Here is a 13,744-nt window from a genome sequence, read left to right on the forward strand (position 1 = left end):
AAAAAAAAAAGCATAAAACTTAACCTGAAAACCTTTACTTCATATCCACTGGGTTGGCTATAAACAAAAAGTCAGATAGTAATATAGGAAGTAGAAAATCCCAACAATCATATACTACTGGTGTGAATGTAAATGGTGCAGCCATTCTGGCAAACAGTTTGGCATTTCCTCAAACGGTTAACACAGTGTCATCATATGACCCAGCAATTCCACTCCTAGCTATCTACCCAAGAGAAATGAGAACACATGTGTACACCAGAATTTGTTCAAGAATCATACCAGAATTATTCATAATTGCCAAAAGGCGAAAACACAAACATCCTTCAACTGATGAATAAATATAGTAGATCTAATCAATGTAATATTATTCCATGAAAAAGAATGATTAATATGTTACAACATGAGAGAACCTTGAAAATACTGTTAGGTGGAAGTCATGAGTCATGAAAGGCCATATCACTGCACATATTTATGACTTCCCTTAATCAAATGCCCAGAATAAGCAAATACAGTTGATCCTTGAACAATAGGGGTTTGAAATGTATGAGTCCACATGGATTCTTTTTAAATTAATGTATTGGAAAATTATTTGGAGATTTGCCACAATTTAAAAAAACTCACAGATGACCCATGTAGCCTAGAGATGCCAATAAAGATTAAGAAAAAGTTAGGCATTATTTTAAGAATACAATGTATCAAATAAATATAAGATACAAAGTAGATGTTAGTCTATGGTCTATGTTCTGGGTAAGGCTTCCACTCAATACAAGGCTATCAGCAGTTAGGTTTCCAGGGAGTCAAAAGTTACACATGGATTTTTTAACTGCAAGAGGGTTGGCACCTTTACTTCCATATTCAAGGCTCAGCTATATAGAGACAGAACTAGATTAGTGACTGCTTAGGGGCAAGGGCCTGAGAGAAAAGGGATATGATACCTTTTCAAGGGTTTCTTTTTGAGATGATAATAATAACACTCAGTAAGCTGGCACAAACAGACATTTAAAAAAAATTTATGTGCTGGCAAGGACATAGAGTAATTATGTAACCTGATACAACTGCTTTTGAAAACTAATTGACATCCTCTTTGGATTAAGTTGCACATTTCTGATGTGGATATATAATATTCTATACAAAAACTCTTGCACATATGCATTGAGACAGATAAAAGTTTAAAATAGCAATATTTGTAATAAGAAGAAAACTGGCAACTATCCAAATATCCCCAGAGGAATACTGTGTAATCAACAAATGGAATAACATGTAAATACATATATAAGAATGAAAAAAACTACAGGTATACTTATCAGCATATAAGAATCACACAAACATTAATACTGACCAAAAGGAGTCACAAAAATATTTGCATTAAATTCTAGATACATAAAATAAAAAATAGGTGAAAGCACAACTATTATTCTTACAGATTCATAATGTATTAGAAAGTAATACTCGGAAGTTCCAAGACCAGGACAAATGCTACTGAAGCAGAGTAATATATGTATCTTACCAGCCCTCTTAGGAAATCCAGTTGAGAGGAATCTCAAAGATGTCATAAGGTGTCCATTATCTACTTTTTGGCCAATAAATTTTACTGTTAATATTGCATATGGAAGACACTGCCTAGGTTTATCTACTGGCTTTGAAAGAACATTGTATTCATAGAAGTATACCTGAAAGATAAAGAAGGGGATAAAAACATTTTTGAGCTAATTAGTGTTAACAGAATTAAATAAGCTCATATTTAAAAAGCTATGTAACTGCATGATGTTATTTATTCACTGGCTTCCATATACAAACCTCTTCTCCCCATCTTCAACCTTAGTTTTTGAAATTTATTATTTTTTAAAAGATTATTTATTTATTTATCTGACAAAGAGACAGTGAGAGAGGGAACAAAAGAAGCAGGAGGAGAGGGAGAGGGAGAAGGTTTCCTGCAGAGAAGAGAGCTCAACGCAGGGCTCAATCCCAGGGCCCCGGGACCATGACCTGAGCTGAAGGCAGATGCTTAACAACTGAGCCACCCAGGTACCCCTCTAGATTTTTTTAAGTATAAATTTTTCCCCCAACCACATATATTTTACTTGGTAGGATATTAATGTGGGGAGCAGCAGAAACCGTCTGTTTTAAACAACCAAGTATTTTTCCACTAAAAGTTCAATGTTTTGCATATGTTATGAACACCTCTAGTGTTTTAGTTGGAAGAAAAAGTTAATTGCAAAAATAATAATAGCTCAGGGTGCCTGGGTGGCTCAGTGGGTTAAACCTCTGCCTTCAGCTCAGGTCATGATCTCCGGATCTGGGATCAAGCCCCACATCGGGCTCTCTGCTTGGTGGGGAGCCTGCTTCCTCCTCTCTCTCTGTCTGCCTCTCTGCCTACTTGTGATCTCTCTGTCAAATAAATAAGGTCTTTAAAAAAAAAAATAGCTCAATACATTTTACATTTGGGAGCATATATACACTTCTAGAAAATTTATCTTCATTTAATCATATATATGCTGATATTCAGTGTCTATTACATATAATTTAATCTTCTAAAGAAGATGAATGGTCTACTGTCTTAGCAATTATGACAGAAAATGAGCGTTTCACATGTAATGATGAACACGTTAAGTCTTTCTCCTGTTGCAAAGTAGAGAACATCAACAACATTACTTCAAAAGAGCTTGTTATAAAAAAGTTGGCATGTTTTGCAAGCTAGGAATCAATCTACGGAACAACTAAATAAAAGAAACCATCCACTGTATTCTGAACACTAACTAGTTAAATGTAAATTTGGGAACTATTAACATTCCTAGATCACAAATATTAAATAAAGCACCTTTCACTATTTACTTAAGGTCTTTTTAAAAATAAAGATTTTATTTATTTATTTGACAGAGAGAGAACACAAGCAGGGGGACAGCAGGCAAAGGGAGAGGGAGAAGCAGGCTCCCTTGAGCAGGGAGCCTGATGCAGGGCTTGATTCCAGGACCCTGGGATCATGACCTGAGCCTAAGGCACCCGCTTAACCAACTGAGCTACCCAGGTGCCCCTATTTATTTTATTTAAGGTCTTATTATTTGAATAAATTAAGAGATTTTCATTTAATATTTTGAGAAGCTGTTTTTAGTCAGGTATCATACAGTGTGAACCATGTCACTTCCAAGTAGTCAAATGATCCAAAAAGTTAATATACCGCTGAATTGTAGGCTTGTAACTCAATGGTATCTTTCAGAGAAGGTATGCTTCTGGACATATGGCAATCAAAGTTAGGAGAAGGATCCAAAGAAACTTTGTTTTTATCCACCGAAGGCTGAATTTTCTTCACTTTCCCAAAGAGAACCTAAAAAGAAAAAAAGCAAAAAGGTCCATAAAAATACGAATACACCAGAACATTTTAAACTCCTATGCTAGAACATAAAGTAAGGCTAAATAAATCTTTTTTTAAAGACACAAGTAAAAATGGAGAGATAATCCATGTCCCAGATGAATAGAATGACTTATTATTAATCATGCCAATTCCCTTTCTAAATTAAACTCTACGGTTATAGTAATTGTAACTAAAATTTTAGAAAATCTATCTGTAGAAATGAATTTTAGTCTAAAAACTATTTGGACAACTGAACAAATAAGAATAGCCCAGAAAATTTTGAAAAAAACATTTTTTTTGAAAATTTTATTTGAGAGAGAGAGAGAGTGAGAGAGCATGAGAGAGGAGCTCCCCATGGAGCTGGGAGCCTGATGTGGGATCCAATCCTAGGACTCCAGGATCATGATCTGAGCCGAAGGCAGTTGCTTAACCAACTGAGCAACCCAGGCACCCGAAAAAATTTTTTTTAGAAAAACAATGTTGGGTCAGAGATAAAAGAATGTGGAAGAGGGGATGTGACTTGAACTTCCAAGGTATTAAATGTTTTTGTTTTTTAATCTTTAGAGAGAAGGAGAGAGAGAAAGTGATATCAGGGAAGGGGCAGAGAGAGACGAGAGAATCCCAAGCAGTCTCTACGTCCAGCACAGAGCCTGAGGAAGGACTCCATATCTCAGGATACCAAGATCATTAACTGAGCCAGAATCAAGAGATGGACACTCAGCCAACTGAGCCACTCCAGACCCCCTAAGTGTTTTTTAAAAGGATTGTACTGCCACAAAAAAGGCAGAGGGAGAAAATGAACAAAATAAAAAGGCCCAGATAAGTACAATAATCTATAAAAATATAGTGTAATGTTAAAACTACCATTTGAAATAAGTGAAGCAAAAGCAATAAATGGTATGAGACAACAGAAAAAATTAAATTCCCTTCTCATATATAGACCAAAATAAATGCCAAACAAGTTAAATATTTAGGTAATGCAATCACTGTAGAAAGAAATGTCACTATCTAACCTCAAAGTGAGAATTCTTTTCTAAGCATATATGCCAAGAACCCATAAACCAAAAACATAAAACTATAAAATATTCCAAAACATTTATTTGTACATCAAAAACAAATGAGTATACTAAAAGACAACCTACTGATTGGAGGGGAGTGGGTGAAATAGGTGAAGGGAATTAAGAGCACCCATCTTTTTCTCGGAGGGGGAGAGGTGTGGTGCCCAAATGCAGGGCTGGAACTCATGACCAACTCATGATCAAGACCTAAGCTGAAATTAAGAATCAGATGCTTAACCAACTGAGCCACCCAGGTGCCCCTGAGTACACTTATCTTGATGAGCACTGAGTAATATATGGACCTTATGAATCACTGTATTGTACCTGAAACTAAAATAACACTGTATGTTAACTATACTATAATTAAAATAAAAAATTTATAAAATGAAATAAAATAAGACTAAGACGTATCATATACATACAATATTAACATACTAATTTGGATCAGGGTGAAGATACTGCACTGAGTAGGATATGCTGAGGAACACTTAGGTGGCTGTGTATGGAAAACAAAACAAGAGGAGCCGGGGTGGCTCAGTTGGTTAAGCATCTCCCTTTGGCTCAGGTCATGATCCCAGGGTCTTGGAATCCAGCCTCATGTTGGCTCTGTGCTCAACACAGAGTCTGCTTGTTCTTCTCCTTCTGTTCCTATCACCCCCTGTTTGTGCACTTTCTCTCTCAAATAAATAAATAAATAAAATCTTGAAATAAAACCATGAACATAATTAACTGATAAAAGTAAGGTGGAAGAAAGTACAATAGGACAATACACACAGTAATTCTATTACTGCTTTTTCAATATAATAATACATTCGTTCAAAATTAAAATACTAAAATACAATACTAAAAGTAATGTGGTATCCTGCATTTGGGTCCTGGAAGAGAAAAAAATAGTAGAAAAACAGGCAAAATCTAAATAAAGTCTGTAGCTTAGTTAACGGTACTGAATAAATGTTAGCCTTTTCATTTTATTATTTTTGTTTTCTTACTGAAATAGAATTGACATATACAATGCTGTTTTCTTTTTCTTTTTTCTTTTTTTTAAAGATTTTATTTATTTATTTGACAGAGAGAAATCACAAATAGGCAGAGAGGCAGGCAGAGAGAGAGGAGGAAGCAGGCTCCCTGCTGAGCAGAGAGCCTGATGCGGGGCTCGATCCCAGGACTCCGAGATCATGACCTGAGCCGAAGGCAGCGGCTTAACCCACTGAGCCACCCAGGCGCCCCTACAATGCTGTTTTCTTAATTTTAATGAAAGTGTTATAGCAATGTGAAATGCTAATATTAGGGGGATGGTAAGTGAAATGTATACAGGAACTTTCTGTACTATCTTTGTAACTTTTCTGTAAATTTAAATTTATTCCAATACAAAAAGTTTATTTTTAAAAAAAGGAATATTAAGTGATAAAATATAATTGAAAGTATATTCGGAAAAAAGGATATAAATCAGTAACTATTGTTTTTTTTTTAATTTTTAAAAGATTTTTTATTTTAAAGTAAGCTCCATGTCCAATGTAGGCTTGGAACTCAAAAGCCTAAGATCAAGAATCGCACACTCCACCTGCTGAGCCAGTCAAACACCCCTCACTAAATATCGTTAATAAATATATGCAGAATGTTTAAACTCAGCAGTAACTATGAAAGAAAAAACTGAACCAATGATGACAAACTATTACAGAACAAGACCAGCAAAGATTTAAAAGTATAATATATAAAGTGAGGGTTGTGAGATAACATTCTTACACACTGTGGATAGAAATGTCAATTAAGGGGCGCCTGGATGCTCCAGTTGGTTAAGTGTTTGCCTTAAGCGTCTGCTCAAGTCATGATCCCAGCACCCTGCATCGAGCCCCACTTCAAGATCTGCATTGGGCTCCACGCTTGGGGGAAGACTGCTTCTCCATCTCCACCCTGCTTGCGCTCTCTCGCTATCTCTGTCCCTATCTCTGACTCTCAAATAACTAAATAAAATCTTTTAAAAAAAGATTAAAAAACATTTTAAAAAAATGTTAATTAACATAACCTTTCTCAGGACAGCTGGACGTTACATATTGAAAGCTGTGAAAGTATACATAGCTTTGGCTCCTAATCTGATTTCCTGGTAGGAATTAAGCAATTAGTTCTTAGCAAATAGGTGTGTAAAAATACACCTATAAGATGATCAAAGTAATATTAAAAGTATAAAACAAAAAACCAAATAATTTATATCCCCAAGTTAAAAAATTTGTTATGCAAATTTATGAGAGCTATATAGTAGAATACTATGTAATCAGTTATTCAAAAGGCTATTAGAGGGGTGTCTGGCTGGCTCAGCTGGTAAAGCATGTGACTCTTGATCTTGGTGTTGTAAGTTCAAGCCCCATGTCGGGTGTAAAGATTATACTTAAAAAGAAAACCTTAAAAACAAAGCTATTAGAGGGGTGCCTGGGTGGCTCAGTGGGTTAAAGCCTCTGCCTTCGGCTCGGGTCATGATCCCAGGGTCCTGGGATCGAGCCCCACATCAGGCTCTCTGCTCAGCAGGGGGCCTGCTTCCCCCTCTCTTTGCCTGCCTCTGTGCCTACTTGTGATCTCTTTCTGTCAAATAAATGAATAAATAAATCTTTTTAAAAAAAGCTATTAGAGAAGAATAATTATTTAATGCAATGAAAAATCTGTCTTATAATCAATGAAAAAAAGTTATATAATACACAAAGAATATATTTTAATTACCATTATACATGCCTATCTGCATACACAAGCAAGACTATAGATATATAAAAAAACAAACTGTTGTTATTAATGGGCTTTTTGGAACTTCTTGGTATGCACCACATTTTCTAAAATCAGTTTGTATTACTTTTTTTTTTAATTTTTTTTTTTAAGATTTTATTTATTTATTTGACAGACAGAGATTACAAGTAGGCAGAGAGGCAGGCAGAGAGAAAGGGGGAAGCAGGCTCCCTGCTGAGCAGAGAGCCCGATGTGGGGCTCGATCCCAGGACTCTGAGATCATGACCTGAGCCGAAGACAGAGGCTTTAATCCACTGAGCCACCCAGGCGCTCCTGTATTACTTTTTAATATAAAAATTGTGCCTTACAAATTTGATAATATTTGAAGCCTAAACACTAAGGAATTATTCCAAAGGAAGCACTGGTTTTATATGTACCCATCCTATGTTACAAACCTGAGGATCCTGCCTACATAATATAATTTCAGTAGTCCTGGCAAAGCTACAATTAACCATAAAAGTGTATCTTAACCAGTTAGTTGATGCTTTAAGATTTGGTAAGACTTATTTCTTTTCAATTTTGAGTAATTTTAAACTTTCAAAAAAGTTGGGAAACTAGTTCAGAGGTCCTAGATACTTGTATCCAGTTTTCCCTAAAGTTAACATCTTATATAAGCATGGCAAAATTATGAGAACTAAGAAACATTGTTATGTTTTAACCTGAAACTAATGTGATATATAATGTAAGTCAATTATACTTCAATAAAAAATTAAAACAAAAAGAAATTAACTTTGTATAATACTATTAATGAAAATAAAGATTAAGAGTTTAGTAACTTTTGCTTAAGCCAGAATTACTATAATCAATGTTTTGGAAAAAATCACTTAAAACACTCTGGTATTAATTATGGTCTGAACAAAAAAGAGAAAGAAGGGTTATTTAAGACAGAAAAAGATGTAAATTGGAAAGACAAAGATGATACAGGCTGTGTTTGCTTACTTGGAGTTTTGTTTTATGCCACATACCCAACTAAAGTCAGAAATAGGGGAAAATTTCAAATGATAATGATGGTGAAAGTAATATATATATACTATTTATTTTATATAATACAACTTAAAAACATAATAATTTATACTGAAAGGAGAATATGTTCAGGTCAATTTAAAGTAAGTAAGTAAGTGAGTATAATATTTAGTAATTGTTTTCTGCTACCTACCTTAAAAATTATAATACTTTCTACAGTAATGCTTCTACTATGAGCATAATTCAAAGCAACATCAACATGTCTAAATACATAAATTCCAAGAAGAGGATTTCCTAATATCTTCAATGTAGATGTTCTGGTACTTATCCCATTTTGATATATTTCAGCCACATCATTCTGAGGAAGTGCTAAAAAGCAGAAATGTTCTTCAAGTTCTCTGCCATGTCTTCCACTCTCACGCATCTCTGACCTAAAGCAAAACAAACTGTGTGTAGTTAAATGAGAATACTGACAGAATTTTCAAGGTGAAGATAAATATTTCAGTTTGCTACAGTTAGAAAGCAAGACAATTACTGGTAACATTCAGAAACATCACCATTCTATAACAAATTAGGCTGAAAATCATCTAAGGAAAGAATTCAAGACGTAGATAACTACTCATCCAGAATTATGGACTACTTTCTGTATAGGGCAGTGGTAATAAGGGCTAGTATTTCTCAAATACTACTAAAATACCCAGCATACTAAGACTTACCCTTTCCAAGCATTTTTGTAAAATTTGTCTGAATTTTCCAAGAATTGATTGCTATCATTATTTTATTGTTGTTTTTATAATCATTTTTTTTCTCATCCTCCTTGCCTGTTATACTCATTTTTAAAATGAGGAATATGAAGTTCAGAGAGTATAACTTGCCAAAATAGCAAGGCGACAAGAGTTGGAATTATATATGTGAAGTTTTGTTTGCTAAGTTCCAGAGCTCAAGTTCTCACTTACTTGTCTATGGATGAAAGAACGTGCATTTCTTAAATAAATATATAGACACAAATATGATAAATTATTAGGGACATTCTCCATTGTTCAGGGATCCAGACTGCAGCTGGAAGAAACAAACTAGAATTTGATTACAGAGCACTCCTATCACAGAAGTCAGAAAATTAAGAATCATCCTCAAAAAATATTATAATCTGAAGTACATACACTCTTAAAATTTTGACCATACGCCACAAGAACCATTTAACTGGGGGCGCTGGAGTGGCTCAGTTGGTTGAGCGCCTGCCTTTGGCTCAGGTCATCATTCCAGGGTCCTGGGATCAAACCCCTGGATCAGGTTCCTTGCTCAGTGAGGAGTATGACTCTCCCTTTCCATCTGCTCCTTCCCCAGCTCATGTTCTCTCTTGCTCTCAAATAAATTAATCTTTTTTTTTTTTTTTTTTTTTTTAAGAACCACTTAACAGTACAGACAAGCAATCTAGAAGGCTTGCTCAGGTGTAGTAGCAGCAAGAACTGCCACACTAGGTGATACAGTAGAGAGGTCGAATTGCTAGGACAGAGGTGTGCTTCCAAATCATTATCAGCAGTGGAGAACCTCATAACTTAAAGTAAGGTGTATACCACAAAAGGAAAATTGTTCTTGAATGCCACATTGCTACCAATATTTTTTATTTCCTGGAATACTACTCAGAGTTTGTATTAAGTATACTAAGCACATTAGCATATTAGTATTTATTTTATTTGCATGAATAACTTCCTGCTTACAGTACACAAGGCCACAAACCACATGGCAACGTTACAAGCAAGAATAACTGATTAGATCATGACAACTTTGTCCCAATTCCTGGAAATGTCAAATTTAACTATCAACTCCACATATCATCATCTTCTGCTCCTGCTTGCAACTTGACATCAGCAGATTCTATGAACCACTAAGATCTCCATGTTGATAGGGTTTAAATATTACAGAAGAATTAGAGTACTTTTTTCTGTTTCCCCAATTTCTCAACTCGTTTTTTCCTAGACTCTGGAAAAGCATTAATTTTCTGAGCCCGCCTAGAAGGAATTCCCATGTGGGAGTACTAACAATAATAGCACAAAGGATGGGAGGAAGGAAGGAAATGTTCACTGTTGTAAGGTTCTTACACTACACATGAATATAACATTATGTGAAGGTACACTGTGTAAACCCTAGAGCAGGGTTTCTCAACAGTGGCACATATCATTGACATGTGAGCTAAGTAATTCTTTGTGTTACCTAGATATCTTACTGGCTTAACATTATATTCTCTTAAAGGACTAACTAAAATGTAAAATGTAAAAATATAACTTAATAAAGATTTGACCCAGAGCTCTAAAAAGCTTTACAAATTAAAGTAGAAAGTATTCCTTGAGTTTCAAATTAGTAATAATACTGAATATTTTGTTTTCAATCTATGTTTTCAGAGTAACATCTGAAAAACATTTAGGACTAAATATGATTTAGACAAAAACGAGCAATAAAAAATTACTCTTCAGAAGTTTTCAAAAAATTTTAATTCCACTGTAGTTAATATACAGTGTTATATTAGTTTCTGGTATATAATATAATGATTCAAAATTCCATATATTACTCAGTGCTTGTCAAGTAAGAGTATTCTTGTTCCTCTTTGCCTATTTCACCCACCCCTTCCCGCCTCCCCTATAGTAACCATCTTTGTTCTCTATAGTTCAGAGTCTGTTTTTTGTCTTTTTTTCTCCTTTGTACTTTTGTTTTGTCTCTTAAATTTCACATATGAGTGAAATTCTATGGTATTTGTCTTTCTCTGACTGGCTTAGTTCACTTAGCCTAGATCCATGTAGGTTGGATCTTTTTCTGACTGGCTTATTTCACTTAACCTAGATCCATCCATGTTATTGCAAATGATAAGATTTCATTCTTTTTTTATGGCTGAATAATATCCTACTGTGTATATACCATATCTTCTTTTCTATTTATCTGTCAGTGGATACCTGGGCTGCTTCGATTATTTGGCTGTTGTAAATAATGCTGCAATAAATGGGGTACTTAGATTCCTTTGAATTAGTGTTTTTGTATTCTCTGGGTAAATACCTAATAATGCAATGGCTAGATCATAGGGTAGTTCTATTTTTAACTTTCTGAGGAACCTACATACTGCTTTCCAGAGTGGCTACATCAGTTTGCATTCCCGCCAACAGTGGAAGAGGGTTCCCCTCTTTCCACATCCTCAACCAATATCTGTTGTTTCTTGTGTTGATGATTTCAGCCCTTCTGACTGGTGTGAGGTGATATCTCATTGTAGTTTTGATTTACATTTCCCTGATGATGAATGATACCGAACATCCTTTCATCTGTCTGTTGGGCATATGTTGTCTTTGGAGAAATGTCTATTCATGTCTTCTGCCCATTTTTAAATTGGATTATTTTTTGGTGTCTTTAGAAGCTTTATTAAAAGGTTGGCTCTTCAGAGTTATCAGACACTAGGATCTATGTTAACTTATTAAAATGAAGCTCGGAGTCTCAAGACTTCCATTTCAGATATCACAGGTAATATGAATTTGAATAGCCTTTTTTGTAGTGACATGTAAACAAATAAGAATATAAAGACCTAATACATACAAAGTGACCTATTAGTGAGAGAGGAAGCTGAAGAGACTCCATTTTTAGAAAGGTTCCATCTCTGCTGTTGTTCTGCTAGGCCCCATTTACTTTTGTTTGATATTCTGCATCTGAATAAACCAAAGAAACTATGTGGGAAACAAGAAAGTTAATCATTCTTGTCCTAGGCCCCCAAACATGAGGTAACATCTAAGAGTTGGACCCCAAACACATTCCAGGCTATTAGCTGCAAACAAACCTCGGCCAGTGCTGGCATCAATAACCCTTACCTTCGGTGATTTATAAAATACACCTATTATTCACTTGGTACTTGCCTCTGACTGGACCTTACCCTGGATTCCTGAGAGAAAACATACCCTTAACCTCTTTCCAATATAATTGCCTAACCCCATGTGATGAGACTCATTCTCCTTTACTCTCTGAACTCCCACATATTCTGTCTGCTACTCTGCCCTGCCACTTATGCTATTTAATAAACTCTGTTTTCACTTCCTGGCTTGCATTTATTTTCTCTCCCGCGTGAAGTCAAGGACCCTGCTGGATGGTCCTATGGGAACCCTCTCTGGGTCTGAGGACCCAGCCTGCCTGAATTATTACCAAGAAACATTAATGCCAATCAAATTCTGTGCTAACAGGATATTTATATTATCTTAAAGATAAAAAACAAATAATAGTTAAGAATAATTTTCCAGAAATATTTACTCATGTTTTTATGCACTAATACTAATAAGGAGTAAGTGTCACAATCTGTCAGGCCCTGTATCTTATACATACTTTAAGCTCTGGAGTGGAAAGTTCTAAATCAACCCAGCACTCAAGAGTTAACCTGTAGATATACTCTTGGTTGTGGGTTGGTCATTTTTTTAACCACTATTTTATTAAATGTTAATAAACATAAAAAACTTAGATAAGAAAATTCATATGGACAGAGAAGTTATGTATAAGTTAACACAATACAACAAATGAGTGGATAGAATTCTGGATATATTTTGGAAGACCATGACCTTAGAATTGACTGTGTGTACGGAGCACCTAGGTGGCTCAGTTGGTTAAGCCACTGCCTTCGGCTCAGGTCATGATGTCAGAGTCCTGGGATGGAGTCCCGCATCGGGCTCCCAGCTCTGTGGGGAGTCTGCTTTTCCCTCTGACCTTCTCCCCTCTCATGCTCTCTCTCTCAGATAAATAAATAAAATCTTAAGAAAAAAAAAAAAAAAGAATTGACTGTGTGCTACTGTGAAGTTTATCTACCTACTGAAACCAACTACAACAAAGTATAAGGTATAAGTGCCTCAGCTGGAATGCCCAGATCATAATTACATTATATAGAATAGATTTCTGAGATTTGTATATAATAGGTAGTAAATAATTTTTTGTTGAGTAAATGAAACACTTTTAGTATCATATCTCAAAGTTTAACAGGAAACAAATGAACTCTATTTAGGTACTTGGGTGTGTGGAGGAGAGAATACAAGTATTCAGCTAAGTATGTCTTTTAGGAAATAGTTAAAGAAAATGAAGTAATTGGCTTTGGAGAGCTGGAAAAAGAATTTAATTGTTTTCAAATCCATAAGATGGCTGGTAAGTGATCCATCTCTACCTGGCAGGAAGTACAATGTGTGAAAAGAAGCATAAACAAGGTAAGAAAAATTGGGATTTAACTAAGTTCACAGAAGAAGTAAATTTCTTTTTTTTCTTTTTAAAAGATTTTATTTATTTATTTGACAGAGAGACAGAGCACAAGCAGGTAGAGTGGCAGACAGAGGGAGAGAGAGAAGCAGACTCCCTGCTTAGTAGAGAGCTGGATTTTGAGCTTGATCCCAGAACCCTGGGATAATGCCCTGAGCTGAAGGCAGATGCTTAACCAACTGAGCCACCCTGGTACGGTAAATTTTTTTTTAGGAGTGGGGGAGAGGGAAAATGGGTATGGGGAGGGCCAGAGGGAGAGGGAGAGAGAGAATCCCAAGCCCAGAACAAAGGCCAACATGGGGCTTGACCCCACAACCCCAAGCTGAAATCAAGATGGATGTTTAAC

At 35.5% G+C, this 13,744-nt stretch overlaps 1 protein-coding gene across 1 annotated transcript in view; it reads right to left on the minus strand.

Annotated features, from left to right (window-relative positions):
• Window positions 1-13,744, minus strand: part of LOC111144639 (testis expressed 15, meiosis and synapsis associated) — a 56,739-nt gene that overhangs the window by 22,081 nt on the left and 20,914 nt on the right. Inside the window, exons 3-5 of the mRNA XM_022499034.1 lie at window positions 8,333-8,570; window positions 3,176-3,322; window positions 1,508-1,670 (exon numbers count right to left, since the gene is read on the minus strand). Of these exons, the coding sequence (XP_022354742.1) occupies window positions 1,508-1,670; window positions 3,176-3,322; window positions 8,333-8,570 (548 nt within the window). The remainder of the gene's footprint in view (window positions 1-1,507; window positions 1,671-3,175; window positions 3,323-8,332; window positions 8,571-13,744) is intronic.

Source organism: Enhydra lutris, unplaced genomic scaffold (assembly GCF_002288905.1).
Source record: "Enhydra lutris kenyoni isolate GAN:26980312 unplaced genomic scaffold, ASM228890v2 scaffoldscaffold11, whole genome shotgun sequence".
Lineage (NCBI taxonomy): Eukaryota > Metazoa > Chordata > Mammalia > Carnivora > Mustelidae > Enhydra > Enhydra lutris.